Raw genomic sequence first — 18,776 nt, 5'->3', positions numbered from 1 at the left:
AAAGGGGATAAAAAGATGATTTCATTAATCAAAGGAACATGAAAAGGAATGTGCCACTATTGTGATCAAGCATCAACTTGAGAACATGAGAGCCAGAAATTGATAAAGCCACACTATCAATTGCATGTCATACTTTAAAGCAAGTAAATAGAGCAGATTCCCACCAGTAAAATGATATCATCGGGGCTGACTGTGCGGTTATCACAGACTGCATCTTGCTTTTTCTTGTTTTCGCCCCCTTTCACCATAAAGCAAAGTCAAGCCAATCCTAGTGTAATCATAGGGAGAAAACCCTTCATTTAAAAAAAGCAGCAGCAATGATTGCCAAGTGTAGATCTACAATTCTGCATTTTGCAAAGTAATAGTATCAACCATGTTGAAAAACAAAAGGAACATGGATTAACATAGGGGAAATATATGTGTGGCTTCTTTATTGCGTATAATATAGAATGTGCTGGTAAGCACATAATGGTTTCATCTACATGGTGACTCCCAGTCTTATTTGCATGCCAAAAAATTTTGTTAGTATGGTTAGAACCATTCCAAGTGCATTGCTTTAAAGCTGTTGTTATCTTCCACTTTTTACAGATATAGATACATAAATTGATATTAATAACACCAAACCTTGGAGGGCAATACTACAAATTTACAGAAATTAAACATTTATCTGCAAACTGCCTACTTTGTTGTGACTATGACTCTTAAGCTAAACCAGGCATGTCACCTGGTGATATGTCATCATCCTCATCATGATATATGTTTTCTGCCATCTGCCAGATCTGAAGAATGTTGTCTTCAGCAACGCTTGCAATCACCCAATCTTCTGACTGGTTCCAGGAAAAATCAGAGATCTTGCTTGTATGTCCCCCATGGATGAATAGCAGCTCAGGAGGCCCATCTTCCGCATCTTCTGGTGTTTGCTCTTCACCGATTCTGCCACCATAAAAAGAAAACCTTACTAATAAAAGGGAAACAACTAAAAAACTGGTGAGTACCCTTCATTGTTTCACCAAGAGGTTCGTAGCAAACCTGCTGAGATCCCAAACCATGAGTCTTCTGTCTGCACCACATGAAGCTAAAATAGTCTCGTTTTTCGGGCTCCAGCCTATTTGGAAAACTTCATCCCTACAAAAAGTATGTGAAAAACATTAAATCATGACCCTTCTGAATCTGCAAATAAGTCTACAGTTTTATGACAATACCAACTTAATGGGTGCAATATATAATCTCACTACAAGATGACATGGAAACAAGGCAGTCATGTAGCTACGTACAAAATCATTGTAACTTTAAAAATGCCAACATCTCCATTCTGCAACCATTATCAGAAATTTTGATTGCTGAAAGGTCAATGCACATCCATTGGAGGTGTATTTTTATGACCAACTACACTTTTTTGTGTGCCTACGCATGCACATGTGTCATCGTTGCATTTCTGCACCTTTGCATATCACTATGGTCACTGGTGGAGTCCAATTCCCTACCCTCAAATAATATCTGTGGACCAAACTGAGTGAGCCAAGCAATAGCACCCCAAGTAACATAGATGGTATCTCTCTGCTCAATCTGCTCAAAGCTGAGCTATAGAGCCCCAAATCCTCTGAGAAGCTCTACACCCCATATGCAATGTTGTATTGTCGCAGAAGCTACCAGGGGAAGAAGGGTCTGCACCAAAAATAACCCTCCACACTGAGGCCACCATGTAAGAATAACCAAAAGAAGTGGGAGATCTGGCTCCTTCCATATGAGTGCCAAAGTCTATGCCAAAATCCCTTTTGAATCAATGGCGTAATGTCATAACTCTCCCACTGTGGTTTGAATGTAGGAGTCCTTTGATTCTGTCCAAGTAAAAGGAGCCTGGCATCACGTACAGTGTAGCTGAAAAAAGGTTGACTCTTCATTGGATTGGCTGCATCAATCCACTCCCACTCACCAAGATCCCAATGAAAATATCCTATACAACATACTGCCATAAGCACCAAGAGCCATGGGTCACAATATCAAGGTAAGAGTCATATGCCAGTGCTTCCCTAAGCGACTAACTACTCTCATTGGATGAAGGGCAGTCCCTGGAATAATCTCCTATGTGTCACATCTCATTAATCTCCATCCTAGCTGGATAGATTTAAAAAAAAAAACACGATCTCCCTCCTCATCCTATTCCAGCAATGCTAGAACCTGTAATGGCACTCATGTCTTGGAGAAAACACCTAGCCACCTAGGATGATACTGATTGTGAAATGTGCCAGTAATCGACTCATGAGGTATAGTTGCATCAATATGATCGATCCATCTAAGACTGCCTCTAAGGTGCTAGGTGGATGCAAGTCTCTGATCCATTGGAAGACTTTCAAAAGTCTTCCAAGCAATAACTGTCGATGCACACCTCTCCTAGCTTGGCCACTACATATATCCAGACGCACCCAAAGGTCGCCCAACCTCATCTCTAATGAGGTCATTCCACATAATGGGCTATCTATCAGCCTCATCCTCTGATTTAGCAAGCCTCTGTCTCAAAAAATGTCTCATGCTTCTCCAGCCTCTAATAATAGCTGTTATAAGCGAAGAGGAAGGTTTAGATTGTCACCATTTGGCCGCCCAGTGTTCTTCCCCTAATTCGTGCCAAAGTGCGGGAGGCCAGGGAGCTTCGTGTCGCTGTATTGAGGCCACAACTCATGTCACCTATGGGAGGCCAGGCCTCGTGTCACCTATAGTGTGGCCAGGACATGGAACCCATTGTCAGGGATCCCAGTTTAGGCTTCCCACACAGCCACTTCCATGCTCGGGAAGACCTGCTATTTACATGTTCCAAAAACGGGAGATATCTCCATTGCACAATGCATATACACGATCTCTGCTTGCTTGAAACTGATTTCGCGCGATTGGTTTTCATGTGATTGCCTGCTATGATGTGTCCAATTCACGGGTGAGGGACGCCCACCCGTGAACCGTGCGAAAGCCCTCTATTCTGACATTGTTTGTGGCATGTGAACAGGTGGAATTGGGCACCGGCCACTACCAGTGCCCAAGGCCCAAGGAACCCTTGTATGGGCAGCTCAAACTTTGGGTACCCATTTGACCATGTAAATGCACATTAGTGTGTGGATTCTAAAAGGAGGTGCCCACCATTAAAAGTTGGACTATGCCACATGGCACAAGGTGAATGGACCCCTTCCCATCCTTTCTTCCAACCTCTCCCATGATTGCGCTCTCTCCTCCTATCTCACAATTGGCAATTGGTGCATCTCTCCCTACCTCTCTATTTGCAAGTCGACTAGCTCCAGTGTGCTTCTCTCTGGTGTCGTACAATGCTACTTGTTGTACCTAACCATGTACCTATTGTACGTGTTGTAGCCACCGACTATACCTATAAGTACATGCTAAAACCCTACAAGTACATGCGTACATGCTGAAACCCTAATTGTATCTGCAAGTACATGCTGAAACCCTAATTGTACCTACAAGTACATGCTAAAACCCTAACTATACCTCCAAGTACATGCAGAAACCCTATTGTACTTGCACATACTTGTTGAATATTATCCTATATCTACAGTACCAGATGTACGTGCTGTGAACCGGTACCAACTTCCAAGTGTACCTCTTTGAGTACTTGCTATTGATACCGCGTACCAGTACCTGTTCGTGTACTTGTACCTGTTCGTGCCACGGTCTCTGCAAGGGTGTGAGCCAGGCTCTAGTACGAGGACGCTTGTTTGTGAGTGGTCTTGGAACAACACTTTCACGTTCACTTCCCTCCAGGTGTATGAGATTGGTGGCCAAGCCACTTTGACTCATTCAACGAGTCCGGCATCGACGGTCTACTCTGATACGCTCTTGTTTGGATAGCTTGTCTTCACATTTACGGATTATCTAGCTGGCAAGCCTTGGAACTTTGTACAGATTAAATACTCCAATAATATACTTCAGTATTGAGGGCCGCGCGGGGGGGGGGGGGGGGGGGGGGGGGGGGGGGGAAGAGAGGTCGGCCCGTTCGTGGCCCAATGGTGGTGTATTGTGCGGTGCCTCTCTCTTTTGCAGATTATCCTATGCAATGATGTATCATTCAATTGTTTTGTATAATGTGGCTTTTACATTCTAAGTGTTGACGTGCATATTGTTTATGAGACGGTGCCCAAGGATGTTCACACCTAGCTGGTGTAGTTTCAATGGTATTAGATCACGGTTGTATCCTTCTTTTTAGTGGGAAAATGGTCGTTTGGACATTGGGCTATGTGTGGACAGCCGTCAAATACTATGGGTAGCCATGCACAAAGTGGTCAAGGGGCTAGTTCACATGGCCAAGCAAGTGGTACTCATGCTTCTGAAGCTTTGGGCAATAAGCATATGCATGCAAGTTATATAGACGAGAAAATACAGGTGGGACAGGTTGCTGACTTGCATTCTCTGAAACCACATTTCCACTCATATCAGCCCCAACAGCTTCTTTTTCAGCAGCATACCAGCTGATCATCTCATCAAAAACAACATTCCTGCTTATCCTTAACTCACGTGTAGCAGGGTTATAACACCTGTATCCCTTTTGCTCAAGGGAATACCCAATAAACACACATTTTTCAGCTTTCGGATCCAGCTTAGTTCTCAGCTCATCTCGCACATGCACATATGCAATGCATCCTAAGACTTTCAGATGAGACAAATCAGGTTTTCTGCCAGTAAACCTCTCCTCTGGAGTTACATCATGTATGGTTGCAGTTGGAGTCCTGTTCATGATGTAAACTGCTGTAGAAACAGCTTCAGCCCAATAGCTATGCGGCATATTCTTCTCTCCCATCAATGCCCGCGCAATCTCAGCAATGTGCCTGTTTTTCCGCTCAGCAACTTCATTTTGCTGCGGAGTGTATCTGCATGTAAACTGTCTCTGAATACCATTCTTCTTCAAAAATTCAGAGAACTCATTGGAGAAGTACTCTCCCCCTCCATCTGACCTTAGGCACTATACATGTTTCCCAGTTTTCTTTTCAACCATAACTCTGAAATTCTGAAAAATGAGTGAACACCTCACTCTTCTCCTTCATGAAGTATACCCACACTTTCCTTGTGTGGTCATCAATAAATGTCACATAATACTTGCAGCCTCCCATAGACATGGTCTTCGTAGGACCCCATACATCTGAATGCATAACATCTAGTGCATTTCTGCTCACATTTCTGTCAAGTGAAAGCTTTCCAAATTGGCATGCTTGACATATTTTCTGCATACCTTCAACTTTAAACTTTGACAGCCCTATCACAATTCCTTTAGTCTGCATAGACTTCATTCTCTGCACATTCACATGTCCAATTCTTTTATGCCAAATGTCTGTGTCTGTAACAATTTCTGAACCATTTGCAAACATCGCACCACTCACTTTAGGCATGTTTACATTCAATGTAAACATTCTGCCCACTCTATTGCCTTTTGCAACCAACCTGCACTTGTCTTTAAAGTCTTCAACATAACAACCATCAGGGTTTAAACCGAACCTGCAGACCCTGCTCAATCATCTGGCCAACTGAAACCAGATTCTTTGTTATGTTTGGAACATGAAGTACATCTGCAAGATACTTCACTTTGCCATCCTGCATAGATAATGGCACATCTCCAACATGGGCAATTGGATGAGCAGTGTCATCTCCTGTTTTCACAAAACCTGGTCTTTCAAGGTTTTTCATCTCCTTGAACCACTCCCCATGACTTGTCATGTGGTTCGAAGCACCTGAATCAACGTACCATACATCATCTTTATGTGCTGCTTCAAAATTTTTAGACATGACATTAACGACATGTTACATAACAAACAACCTTTCATTATCCTCATTGTTTCTGCTCGAAGATGCATAGTTGTTTTGCTGCAATTTTTCATTTTGCATGTCAGCCTGCTTCTTATAACAATCTGCCTACACATGTCCAGGCTTACCACACAATAAAGGCATCCACGTGTATCATTATACTGTCTTTGCCAATTTCCACGACCTCTTTGACTCCCCCTGCCTCTGAATTGGCCTCTTCCACCTGCGTGTTGTTGTTGCTGCTGCTAGCCATAATTCTGATTACCTGTTCGGCCACCTCCTTGGCCACGTCCACGGCCTCCTCTACCTCGTCCTCTTCCTGAACTATTATAGAAGGCCAGTTGCTCTGAACTGTTTTTGTTTTGTGAAGACTGTTGGTCTTCACCCAAGCTCTTCTCTTCTATAATCAACATAGACACAAAATCTGTGAAATTGGATTGTTTCCACAGGTCTGAATAGACGTCTTGAACGCCTTGTATTGTGGCCCGAGACCACGCAGACAGACTTCCACCTTATCATCATCATCTACTGAAACGCCAATAGATGCAAGGGATTCCACAATACCCTTGATCTTCAATGCATAGTCATTCACAAACATACTCTTTGTCTCCACAGTATGAAGTTCATTATTCAACTGTATCTTTCGTGCCTTGGTATTCGTTTCATAGAGTTTTACCAAGGTGTTCCACGTCTCCTTGGGGGACTTGGCATCCTGTATGTGCCCAATCATGGTATTCTGTATACTGATAGAGAGTCAATACATAACTTTTCTGGCTTCTTGGTTCCAATCCTTGAACTCTTTCACATCTACAGCAGTCGGATTGATCTCCGGTATCTCCGGTGTCTCTTCATGCTCACCTTCTATGTAGTCCCAGTAACCCTTTTCCATCAGGAAATTTGTCAACCTGAATCTCCAAGCATGGAAGTTGTTCTTGTCAAGCTTCTCAACAACAATCTGGTTTATGCCATCATTTGACATCTTGTCAGACACACAAATTTACTAAAAATAGCACTCTGGTTTGTCATGCACAAACTGCTGTATTTTCTGCAGCGGTACTGTACTACACTCAAATGTCACAACCAGTGACCTCAATGTGCATACATACACCCAATGGCAACTGTTGACCTCCTTGTAGCACACACAATGTCTGCACAACCAATCTGTCTTCCTGCAGTTCTTAAAACAGAGTTCTGTATAGAATCGATGACTTACCTGCAGTGCTCGAAATCGCCTGCTTTCCAAAAAATGGAGGTCCTAACGCGCCTGAAACGCGATTTCGGTCCGAAAAATTTCTGTCTGATAGGACAATATAGTTTCCCTATAGCTTTACTCCCGCGAAGAAAGCTCCTCAATCAGAGATCGTTTGCCGGTGCCTCCCGTAGAGCTCCCGACAAGGGTGTAGTCGCTAACACAAATAGGGAAGAGTAGATGAAGCTCTTACCCTCGTACCGCTTTCTGTGCTTCTCTTGCTTGCAGCTCAGTCCTTAGCATGAACCAGGCTCTGATACCATGAAAAGATGCAGGGGAGAAGAGAGCTTGAGCTCTTACAAGCACATACACACACTCACAAAACCCTAAAAGAGAACACACAAGGGTGAGAGGCTGAAAATCTTCTTCTTCTTCACTCAACACTCAACACACCATATACAAAAGATAAGAGTACACACACTATGAAAGGGTACTCAACCAAATACATACTTAGTGTGAACCCAACTAAATGAGCTGGCGCTATAACTATGCCAGTCTCTAGAATGGCTGTCACACAGCCTGTCATCCCACTGGCCGCATATCACCGACTCACCAACCATGCCAATGCCCCAGGTGGGTTATCAGTGTCCACCGCCTCACTAGATGAGCTCGATATCTCAACAGCCTCCATCCCACATCGGTCAGGAAAAGAAAGAATGTACATGGCAAAGAGAGCGGCAATGTCACGTGCACGCCTGTGCCATGGCTAATCTTTAGCAGGAACATCATAATCCTTGATAAGGACAGTAGTTAAGACAACATGTAGGACATCCTTAGTATCAGTATCATCATCAATAACATCATCAGCTTCAGCATCAGCATCAGCATCAGTATCAGCATCATCATCATCATCATCAGTGCATAAGCCTCATGGAGGGCTCTGGTGACCACTCGGCAGCCTCCATGTAACTAGTCGGCAGCCCATTGGGGACCAGGCAGCAGGCAGCTAGGCATCTAGGTGAAGGCCATCAGGCATGGGCAAGCATTGAATGAAGCGCAGCATTTATAAGATTTATTTAGCGAATATTCTTATCCAAATCTGGCAGGCTGGCCAACTAGCATCCTCAACATATACACATTCACTCATTTAGCATATTCAGAAGTAGAAGTCATCATCAAACATGTAGAAGGGACCACAGGTCACCCTTTGGGGCTGACCAAGGGCCTACATCATATACAAGCATTAAGTAACCTTTTTGTACCATATTAAATATAGAAAACCTCGACACCAACTCTCTCTCTCTCTTCTTCTCTCTCCTTTGTCTTAATCATGTTTAATCAGCTGTGGATCAATACAGCAAGGATTCCGCACATGCAACAGACAAACATGAAATAAATGTACATGTGAAATGGATCCTCTGTCTCTGAAGCCTCAATGTGAACTCCAAATCTCAGGGAAAAAATCAACAGATCACCTAGCCTCAACAAGTCTCACCATTTCCCTCACTCGAAAAATCTGGTAGCACTTGGATCCTTAATGTCAGTTCCAGTTAATTACCTATCCATACTCCGATGTGGTAATAATCTTTGTACCTAGGGGACAACATAACATACTTGTCAAACGTAGTACTATCAGGTAAACAAATACATCTGCATTTTCTTATCTAGGGTCACGATCCCTATGAATTCTTAGTCTATCTAGGGTACCAATCCCTCATAGAGCATCCAGCAGCAGCTGTCATACCTTCAAGTCTTTCAAATGTCACAGAAACTAGCAATAGTCATACCAAACGTGACCTACCATCACGCTCAGCATCTCATAGGCAAAATCGACCAATCATATGTTCTCTTGGGGATATGCAAAAAGCATTTCACGAAGTCCTGATCCACCCTCCTGTTGCCTAACAGACTAAGGATAATCTATCACCATTTGGCTGCCCATTTGGTCCATCTTCATTTTTGGTGCCACTTCTATGGGACTGTCACTCCATAGAGCGGCTAGATTTGTGCCATTTTCACATGAGGCCAGGTCGGAGTCTCATGTGAAAGGGCCACATGGACGGAAGTCAATCTCGTGCCACTCGTGTGTGCCCAAGATTGTGTCATATGGATGGGAGCCTATATCGTGCCACCCGTGTATGGCTAGGACGGTGTCTTGTCCAAGGGACTGTCACTCTATGGAAAGACTCGTGTTTGTACCGCGTAGGAAGGCCAAGGTTATCACATTTTGTCGTGCTAGATTTGTGCCTGACGAGAATGTCTTGTACAAGTTTCATGAAAGGGAGATTTCATCCATTACATGTGCCCATGCATCCATCTTTATATGCTAAATTTGTTTTCGCGTGACTTGTTTTCGTGTGACTACTTGCTATGTCGGGCAAGTGCACAGGACAGGGACACCCCCAAGTGTACCATGGGTGTGCCATGTGAACAGGTGGTAAGTATTCTTTTTAACCCATTCTCTATGTTATATTTTGAGCTCATGTTAACCTTTGTGTTTATAAGGTTATGAGTTCACATTCATTTAATCATGGGCAATGGGCAATAACAAGTGGCGGTGTCCAAAGTCCACTTGTGGAAAGTTTGGTGTAAACAAAGCCTATAACAAAACTTGCCATGTAAATGAATTACACGCAAGGAGGTTGGGGGAGGCCACGTATGTGCGAAGGCGAGGAGGAAAGATGGTAGCTACCTTCGCCGACTGCTCTCTCTCTCTCTCTCTTTGAACGTGCTGCAGGAGACAGAGGACACCTGGCTTTCGGACACCACGCCTATACCAGAGAGAGATGACAGAGATCAGAGCTCAGTTTCACAGAGAGGGTGCGGAGCGACTGGCTCGCTTCAGAGCACACTCAAGCATGTTCTTCAGGGAGCTGTGGACACCCCCTTCATTGATGTATACCATTTTATACCCCCAGTATGGTACAGGATGGAGCTAGCTAGGTTGCATATCATGATTGTATACTCCATGCATATAGCTTTGCATTCTCCTAGTAGTAGAGCTCCATCCCCTCCACCACTCATTGTACTTATTGCACACCCAGATTCAACTTTTTAGTTCAGTACTTTTTCATTTTGTTGGGATGACAAAGGATACCCCATACACGTACACCGATTTGTCTCATAGGCCGAGTTCGGTCTTTTGGAAGACGTTAATAAAATCTTTCTTTCTTTCTTTCTTTCTTTCTCTCTCTCTCTCTCTCTCTCTGAAGACTAGCACGCGTAGAAGGCTACAACCTATACTCAATTCCGTACTTCAGCCCGTACAGCCCCTTATTAGTTGTACAAGTCCTATTCACTGCTGGTACCTGCTCCGTACTGTTGTGCAAGCCTGTACCCGCCAGGTGCAACCAGAATATTGCTCTACCTGCACAACAAATACCTGCCCGTACCCCCGTACATGTACCTAGACAGCTATATCTGATTTCGAATCAGCAAGTTAGTGGAACTGTTTAGCTCCATGTGGAAATGGCAAATGGGTCATTCATGCTGTAAAAACCAATGGGGAGCAGTTGCATTGGTATTAGAGCCCGGTTCTCATGTGAACAGAGTGTATCTACCATGTGCAACACGCATACAAGACTAGCTTCGAGGTTTGGGGAAGCTTAAAGCTAGGCAAGCTGATTGGCGAGTTGGGCTAGGGATAGACTGATTGGCGGGCACCCAAGTATGGACGCCCGGTGACCGGCCAAGAGCCTATAAAAGGGTGGCCAAGGTTAGTCCATTGTTCATAGAGTCTTGCGAGTCTTCGTGAGAGCTCTACAGTTAGGAGCCTGGATCTAGTGCAGATGTGCACCTACTTCATGCAGCCGAGGCCGGCAGCAGTCTCGAGGCCCACAAGGGTAGCTCCGTTGTGGTATGGGACGTCACGGGGTAGAGACTAGTCGGTGTGTCTTACTAGTTAGCTCAGCTCGTGGTTCGGTGGGGACACCCAAGACTTGTGGGTTTTGCCCACGACTATCATGGTTGGGTGGTGAGTCAGGCTTGCACCCCCTTCACGTTGTTTGGCTTTGTTTTGCAGGTTTCGAATCGTGTTTTGAGGAATGCTCTATAAGGAGATCCGTGGGGATTTGACAGTGGTATCAGAGCATGCCTCGAACAGCGTGCAAGTCGGTAGGTAGAGAAGAAAGAGGTCAAAGAAAGAGGTATGAGTTCGAGATGACTGCTGTTGTTTCATGTATACTGCTATTTTGTTTTCAGAATTCAGCATATGGTTTTTATTTGCATCGTTGGATCCCGCGTCGAGATGTGGTCTTGGTAAGGGTTGATTTGAATAGCATGTGAAGAGCTTTCTACAGTCGGCTGTGAATCAGCGAACGAGCCATTGACAGAAAGCCTGTTCGCTATGTGAATCAGCAAGCGAAAGAGAGGGGGAGAGAGTGCTTGTCAGCTGTGTAGGCAGCCTCTGCAAGTGAAATCGGCAACCATGCATGTCGGCTGGAAGGTGTGCAATTGGGCGACTTTCCTGCAGTTCACAGGTGGCGGCAGCCAACGCACGACATTTTTTTTTAGCCCATGTTTTTTTTAGCAAAACGCTGCTTTTTCGTTTTTTTAAAGAGCTTTACGTTTTTGTTTTTAACAAAAACGTAGCAACAATTTTTAAGAAAACCTTATGTTTTTTCACAAAAAAACGGCAGCTTAGTGTGGGTTTAAAAAAAACGAGTAGCTTTTATGTGTGGCTTTTCCAAAAGCCATCTCATATGGTTTTTAAAAAAAACAAAACAAAACACACACATAAAAACACGTGCTTTTGGGGGGGCCTATAAAATACGCCTCAAGTGAACCGGAAAAGATTCTTGGATTTCGTGAAAGACAATAGCGGCATATGCTACTCATGGAATACAAGATCAAGTGGAAGGATTGTGTTGAGGAGGACGCTACACGGGAGACATTGACTACCCTTCAGAGGGACTACCCTGGGTTTTTATTGAGCTTAGGAGTGAGCTCTTAGAGGAAGGGGAGTATGTCATGTGCACAAAGTGTATCTACCATGTGCAACACGCACACAAGACTAGCTTCAAGGCTTGGGGAAGCTTAAAGCTAGGTAGGCTGATTGGTGAGTTGGACTAGGGATTGGTGAGTTGGACTAGGGATAGACTAATGGGTGGGCATCCAAGTATGGACGCCCGGTGACCGGTCAAGAGCCTATTTAAGGGTGGCCAAGGTTAGTTAGATGTTCATAGAGTCTCGCGAGTCTTTGCGAGAGCTCTACGATCAGGAGCTTGGATCTAGTGCAGATGTGCACTTGCTTCATGCAGCTGAGGCCCGCGAGGGTAGTAGCTCCGTGGTGGTATGGGACTCACGGGGTAGAGACTGGTCGGTGCGTCTTGCTAGTTAGATTAGCTCCTGGCTCAGTGGGGACAAACAAGACTTGTGGGTTTTGCCCACAGCTGTCATGGTTGGGTGGCAAGTCAGGCCTGCACCCCCTTCACGTTGTTTGGTTTTGTTTTGTAGGTTTCGAGTCGTGTTTCAAGAACGCTCTATGAGGAGATCCATGGGGATTTGACACCGGTCGTCTCTCTTTCTCAAGAGGGGACACAATCGGAAGCAATCACATAGACACTTGACTCAATGGACAGCCAAGGCAATCCTTTGGAAGTGCCAAATTCAAGGGGTCAATCAAGTGTCTCTCGAGATTCTGATGCATTGTAGGGAAGGCACAAGCCCCTTGAGAGGGTTTATGATAGTGCTTTGATGGGACATCCATCCCGTGAAAAAAGAACCTATGCATGAGGATGAACCCGATGCATTGAGGGCTGAATTGGAACACATGAAGAAACTTTTACAGGCAAAGGAGCAAGAGCTGAAAATTTTGCATGAAGATTCTCATGTACAAAGTGTCATTGAAGCAAAGAAAGCTGATGCTATGGTGGATATGACCTTTGAGTCTATGGCTCGTGAAGTGGACAAGAAGCCAACGGAATTGGCACTTTCCTATTTCATCCGAAAGGGTGATCTCAAAGAGGAAGAGGATGGGGAGTTAATGTTCAAGAATCCACCTCGTTTGAAGCATGGTGACCCAGCATCTCAACGGTTGAGGTCTTATGTGCACAAGGAAGAGGTGTCAGTCACTTCACGCCATGCATCTACTCCACGTGGGACAGGAGGAAACAGGTATGTGCATGTTGGAGCCAGTGGAAGGCAAGATAGCCTAGTGGATTCAAAGCATGTATTTCATGGTGAGAGTGGTCAGCATGCAAGCCAAAAAACTTTGCCCATTGAGTTGTTTCGTTGTCATGTGTGCACAGTGTGTATCTAACATGTGCTACACGCACACAAGACTAGCTTCGAGGTTTGGGGAAGCTTGGAGCAAGGCAGGCTGATTGGCGAGCTGAGTTAGGGAAAGACTAACGGGCGGGCACCCAAGTATGGACGGGCAGGCGCCCAAGTGTGGACGTGTCATGTGCACAGTGTGTATCTACCGTGTGCTACACGCACGTAAGACTAGCTTCGAGGTTTGGGGAAGCTTGGAGCTAGGCAAGCTGATTGACGAGCTGAGTTAGGGATAAACTAACGGGCGGGCACCCAAGTATGGACGGGCGAGTGCCCAAGTGTGGATGCCCGATGACCAGCCAAGAGGGTGGCCAAGGTTAATTATTGAGATATAGAGAGTCTCGCGAGTTTGTGAGAGCTCTATGGTCTTGGAGCCTGGATCTAGTGCAGACGTGCACCTGCTTTACGCAGCCAAGGCCGGCACCAATCTCGAGGCCCGTGAGGGTATGGGACGTCGCGAAGAGGAGATTGGTTGGTACGTCAACCTAGTTAGCTCAGCTCGTGGCTCGGTGGGGACAGCCAAGACTGTGGACTCGCCCACGGTTGTCATGGTTGGGAGGTGAGTCAGGCCTGCACGCCCTTGTTGTTTGTTTGTTTGTTTGCAGGTTTCAAGTCTCATACCAGGAACGATCACGAGGAGGTCCTTGGGGATTTGACAGTGGTATCAGAGCATACCTCGTGAACGAGCAAGTCAGTATGTGAGGATTATGTTATTAATCCCTCATATTGTGTACTAATTACTACTTAAGTACTTAACTTAGAACAAGAACCTTCAGGAGAACACTTGAGAGAAGATTGAATTGACTTGTTGTATTAAACTGAGTACAATAGGTCTCTTATATAGGAGATGAAGAGACACATTTGAAGAGGCATGTCCTTTGACGAAAGGACATGACCTTAGACGAAAGGATACAACTTTAGGCTAAGGGATGTGTCTATTCGATGTAGAGGCACAACCATTCATCAAGGGATACAACCATTCGTCGAAGGGATGTGGCTATTCGATGAAGAGGTACATCCTTTGGCGAAGAGTCGCAACCAGTCAAGGGTAGGGGTTCCCTACTCTTTGTATCTGCAACAGGAATCAGCAATGAAGAGAGAATCTGATACATACATACGTCACAATCGTGACATTCCCTCCCATTTAAAATAAAACCCAAGGGTAGTTGTTGAGACTTTGGAAGAAGGGAAATGATTGAATTGCTTTTGCATCCAAAGCTCTAGCTGCTAGATCCCATGTCATGGCATTATTGTTGACCATAATAATCTTGCATATACAAAACTGAATATTAATTGCATCTGCAACTTGTCTCATCTTTACCAAAAGCATGAGAATCATATCTGTAACTTGAGTAGAACTTTTGTAAACATCATTGGTAACTTCGAGCTTTGTCCAAGAAAAGACTGAATCTTCATTTGCCTTTAGAGAAACCATAAGCAAACTGTCTTGAATCTCCAATATCAAGGATTGTGTCACCAAACTTTGCATTTGGTTAGTGACCATCATTTGGAAATCTGAAAGGGATTCCATTGGCTTGTCTGGAACACGGATGTCTTCAAGGGTTGTCATAGATGAAGAAGAGGTATTGTTTAAAGGCTCTTCCATCTGCAAAGATAGTGCATCGAGACTAGGACAAGTATTGTCCAAAGAGTCATGTGCAATGACTGAAGTCATACTGCAAGAGTCTATATGAGAATTATCCTTTGTACCATTCAAGGTAGGAATTGAAGCCTTCAGACTTGAAGAATCTTCATTCACCATTGCAACTGCATCGGTTATTGTGTTAAAGATAAAGACTTCATTCTGCAGGGGCGGTGACAAGGCTTTTGTTTTTGCCTAGACCACAGCCAAAGAAGTTGTGTGCATTTGGGATGCCACACATGAACCAAAACCTCTTGAATCTTCAGCTTTATCAGCGGGTATTAAGGCTTCCAGAGTAGGAGGAGCATGGCATGGCTCGCAAGGGGGAACTTGTCCAGTGTTGCGGCATTCACGACCGAGTACTCGACTAGGGTCGGAAATATGTGCCACTATGTGAGCCCACTTCGAAGAGATTGATGACTCTTCAAGAGGAGATCTTCTGAAAGCTTCATATTGCTGCTTTGGCTTCTGCTGATAGTGATTCAAAGATGGATCTTTCTCATAACTGTTGTAATGCTGAGAATGTTTGCGACGAGCATGCAAAGGCTCGAACGAAGGTATTTCATGTCTGGTGGTCTCTACAGAATTGTGCTGAGGACAAGAAACCTGTTGTGGGTGTTGTACGCCGAGAAGTTGCTTGCCGGGAGCTTGAGGAGGCTTTGGCTCACCATGGATCAAGTGTGACGAAAAGATAGCCAGAGAAGGCTTCAAGAGTAGTCGAAATGCCTTCATTTTGATTGCGCTAGTAAGAACCATTCAATGGAACATGTGCTACCATGAGCATACGCGCCAAAGAAACCTTGGAAATAGACAAGGTAGCCGGAGAAGTGTGAAAGGTAGTCAACATGCATGCCAAGAAAGCCATTGCCGGAGACAAGAGGGGCGTAGTAGAGGCCTTTCCGATGCTGAAAATCGATTTCTTCTTTTTTTTCTTCACCGCTGAATTTTCTGGACAGCAATGCAGTATTCTGATTTTTAGGGTTTTTGGATGCCAACGAGCACGAAGAGAAGGCCCAAGAAGCCATACAAAAGGAGCGCCATCACCATGGAGGACGGGGCTGAATTTCCCGCGAGGAGAAGAGGGATGCTCGCGTGTCAAAGAGGGGGGCTGATTTTTTTTTTTCGTTTTTTGATGAAGGAGAGGGCGCCCAATGGTTAGGTTTTTTTTAAAAAAAAAGTCCAGGATCACTTTTTTTTAAAAGAAAAAGGTCATTTCAATGTGAAAGGGCATGTTTCAAAAGATGTGTCCTTTCGAAGAGGTGCATCACTTGGAGAGGCTCCCGGAGGGTAAAAGGGACATGGGGGGGGGGGGGGGGGGGGGAGGAGAACTTCCACACGCCACGCAGGACAGGGCTCTGCCAACCCACAGTAGTGGCATTTCCTCTCCGTAGATTTTCCCTTTTCTTTTCCTTTATCTTTATCCTTGGAGCCTGAAGCAAACTCCTTGGATTTGCCGCCATTTTTATTACCTCCTTTGGGTTGACACTTGCGCTTCCCTTTGGCTGAAAAAGCTAGCTCAGTAGGAGAAGAGTCGAAGATCTTCATGAGATCTAGCTTGTCCTGAAGCATGCCAATCACCGCATCCATTGGGGGAAGAACAGGGCGAAAAGGCAATGGTATCCTTAAAGGATTGATAAGATGGAGGAAGTTTGCATGACAAAGTCATCATCGGGAATTTGGACACCCAAGATGGCTTGTTGACGGATCTTCTTGAGTTCTTGCACTTTGGCCATGACATCATCCATCTCAGTAATCTTGAGGTGGAGTTCGTTATCTCGCAAAATCTACAAGACCTTCTGCACATCCTTCTCGTGCTGTTCTGTAGGGGCAGAAAAAATAAGAATGTCATCCAAGAAATGAAGACAGACTAATAAGTATGGCAAAGACTCCAGACATCATCTTGTTGAACGTTGTTGGTGAATTGGTCAAACCAAAAGGCATGACCACGAACTCGTAATGACCTCGTTCTCTTCGAAAAGCCGTCTTTGGGATATTGGCTTCGAAAATTCTGACTTGATTGTAGCCACTTTTGAGGTTGATCTTGGTGAAATACTTAGCACCATTGAGTCTTTCAAGGATGTACTCTATCCTTGGCATGGGGAACTTATTCTTGATTGTCAACTTGTTCAAGGCTCGGTAATCCACACAGAGACGTGCACTCTTATCTTTCTTCTACACAAAAAGAATCGATGTAGCAAATGAAGAGGATGAAGGCCTCATGAAATCAGACCTAAGCAACTGCACTAGTTGCATCTCCAACTCAACATCCAACGCCTTGGAAAGGCGATACGGAAACTTACCAGGTGACTCAACTCCAGGAACCAAATCGATACGATGGTGAAACTGCTGGAAGAGTCTTGTCATTTGGGGCTCTAAAGGAGTCGCAGTGGATGTCGATATCTGCTGTGAGCGGACATAGATCATCGCACACTCAACTCCCTTTCTAATAGCTCTACTGGCCTGAAGGCTAGAGGTGGGAAATGAGCGGAATAGAGTGAGAGAATTGTATGGATGGTAAAGCTGAGATCGGGAAAAACCACTTGCCCATCCACCATGGCATCAAGCTCCGAAGACAACACTAAAGAAGAACCATTCGAAGAAATGCTTCCGCAAAAAGAAGACAAAGACAACTAGAAGTTAAAGGAGCAGATAAGGCAACTCCAGATTCAACTCGAAAGAGTCCAAATGGAAAAAAAACTCGCAGAATTACAGGCAACCTTAGCCCAGCAAGAGACACCCAGAGAACAAAGTTCCTCAATGGAACAGTGGTGTCGATGGATGACATAAAAAGAAGAGCGAGACCGTGAAGCAAGATTGGCCGAACAGTTGGTAGAGAGAGCCAAACGCAAGGCCGAAGAGGAGCAACTGCGGGCAGAGCTTGAAGCAAAGGCGAACCATGAGCAACAGGCCCAAGAAGACTTGAGGGACTAGTTCCAACAGACACTCCAGATTCTAGTAACTTCTTTCCACCCTTCTCAGTCCTCCACAACCCCAGCAACCCCAGCCATAGCCTCGACAACCGTCATCGAACTGCTTCAAGTACAACAACAAGTGCAATCATTTGGTTGTGACCCAGTTTATTGACCAGTTTGTTGCCCATTTTCCACTCTCCAAGATCACAGACACCCAAGGTAAAGTCCATTTGGCGGCTCCGCACCTCATAGGTGATGTAGTCACTTGGTGGCAACATTGGTCCTATTTGAACACAGATTCTTACATTGGCTTACCGGACTATGATTGGGACACCTTTGTGTCCAATCTGAAGACTTAAGTTTCTACCTTCGCAGTACATGACGAATCTCGAAGACAAGTTCTACAAACTCACCCAGAATGGTTCCCTTGTGCTCACATACTCCAACAAAGTGATCACATCAGCTTAACAGTTGGGGAAGTCCGAGGAGGAGAAGCTGAAGTAGTTCATTCGGGGATTGGATCTAAACATTCGGTTCCCCGTTCGAAACTTCGAACCCCAGAGTTATGATAGGGCTTTGACTCTTGCACAGAACCACAAGATGCTGCTCAATGGAGGCAAGCCCAAGACTGCTCCAGTCACCCCCAAAACTTAGCAGCAGCAACAGAACCAGGCATCTAACCAACAGGCAGGTAAGGAGGCTCCCAACAACAAAGTCCAGAAGAAGAAGGGGCAAAATAGCTCTTCTGCTTGGAAGGAGTGACAAGATGGACCCAAGAAGACCCCTGAAGAAAAGATCAAGGAGGGCCTTACCGGAGGATTCTTACAGTCAGATGAGATGGATCAGTACTTCAAAGAGAACCGTTGTTTTTTCTGCCACCACACGGAACATGCAAAGAAGGATTGTACCAAATGGCAAGTGGAAAAAGGTAAACAACCAGCCTCTACAGTGGCTACCGCCGCAGCTG

The 18,776-nt window shown here is 45.0% G+C and overlaps 1 protein-coding gene across 1 annotated transcript in view; it reads right to left on the bottom strand.

Annotated features, from left to right (window-relative positions):
- Positions 1 to 414: 414 nt before the first annotated feature.
- The window catches only part of LOC147602846 (histone-binding protein MSI1-like), a 75,281-nt gene continuing 56,919 nt past the window's right edge, over positions 415 to 18,776 (bottom strand). Inside the window, exons 5-6 of the mRNA XM_086797311.1 lie at positions 1,030 to 1,125; positions 415 to 933 (exon numbers count right to left, since the gene is read on the bottom strand). Of these exons, the coding sequence (XP_086653437.1) occupies positions 702 to 933; positions 1,030 to 1,125 (328 nt within the window). The 3' untranslated portion in view covers positions 415 to 701. The remainder of the gene's footprint in view (positions 934 to 1,029; positions 1,126 to 18,776) is intronic.

This window comes from Cibotium barometz, chromosome 65 (assembly GCF_041138505.1).
Source record: "Cibotium barometz isolate CiBa-2024 chromosome 65, ASM4113850v1, whole genome shotgun sequence".
NCBI classification, from domain to species: Eukaryota; Viridiplantae; Streptophyta; class Polypodiopsida; order Cyatheales; family Cibotiaceae; genus Cibotium; species Cibotium barometz.
Note: the sequence above shows the minus strand (reverse complement) of the source record. Positions and strands in the feature narration are given on the sequence as shown.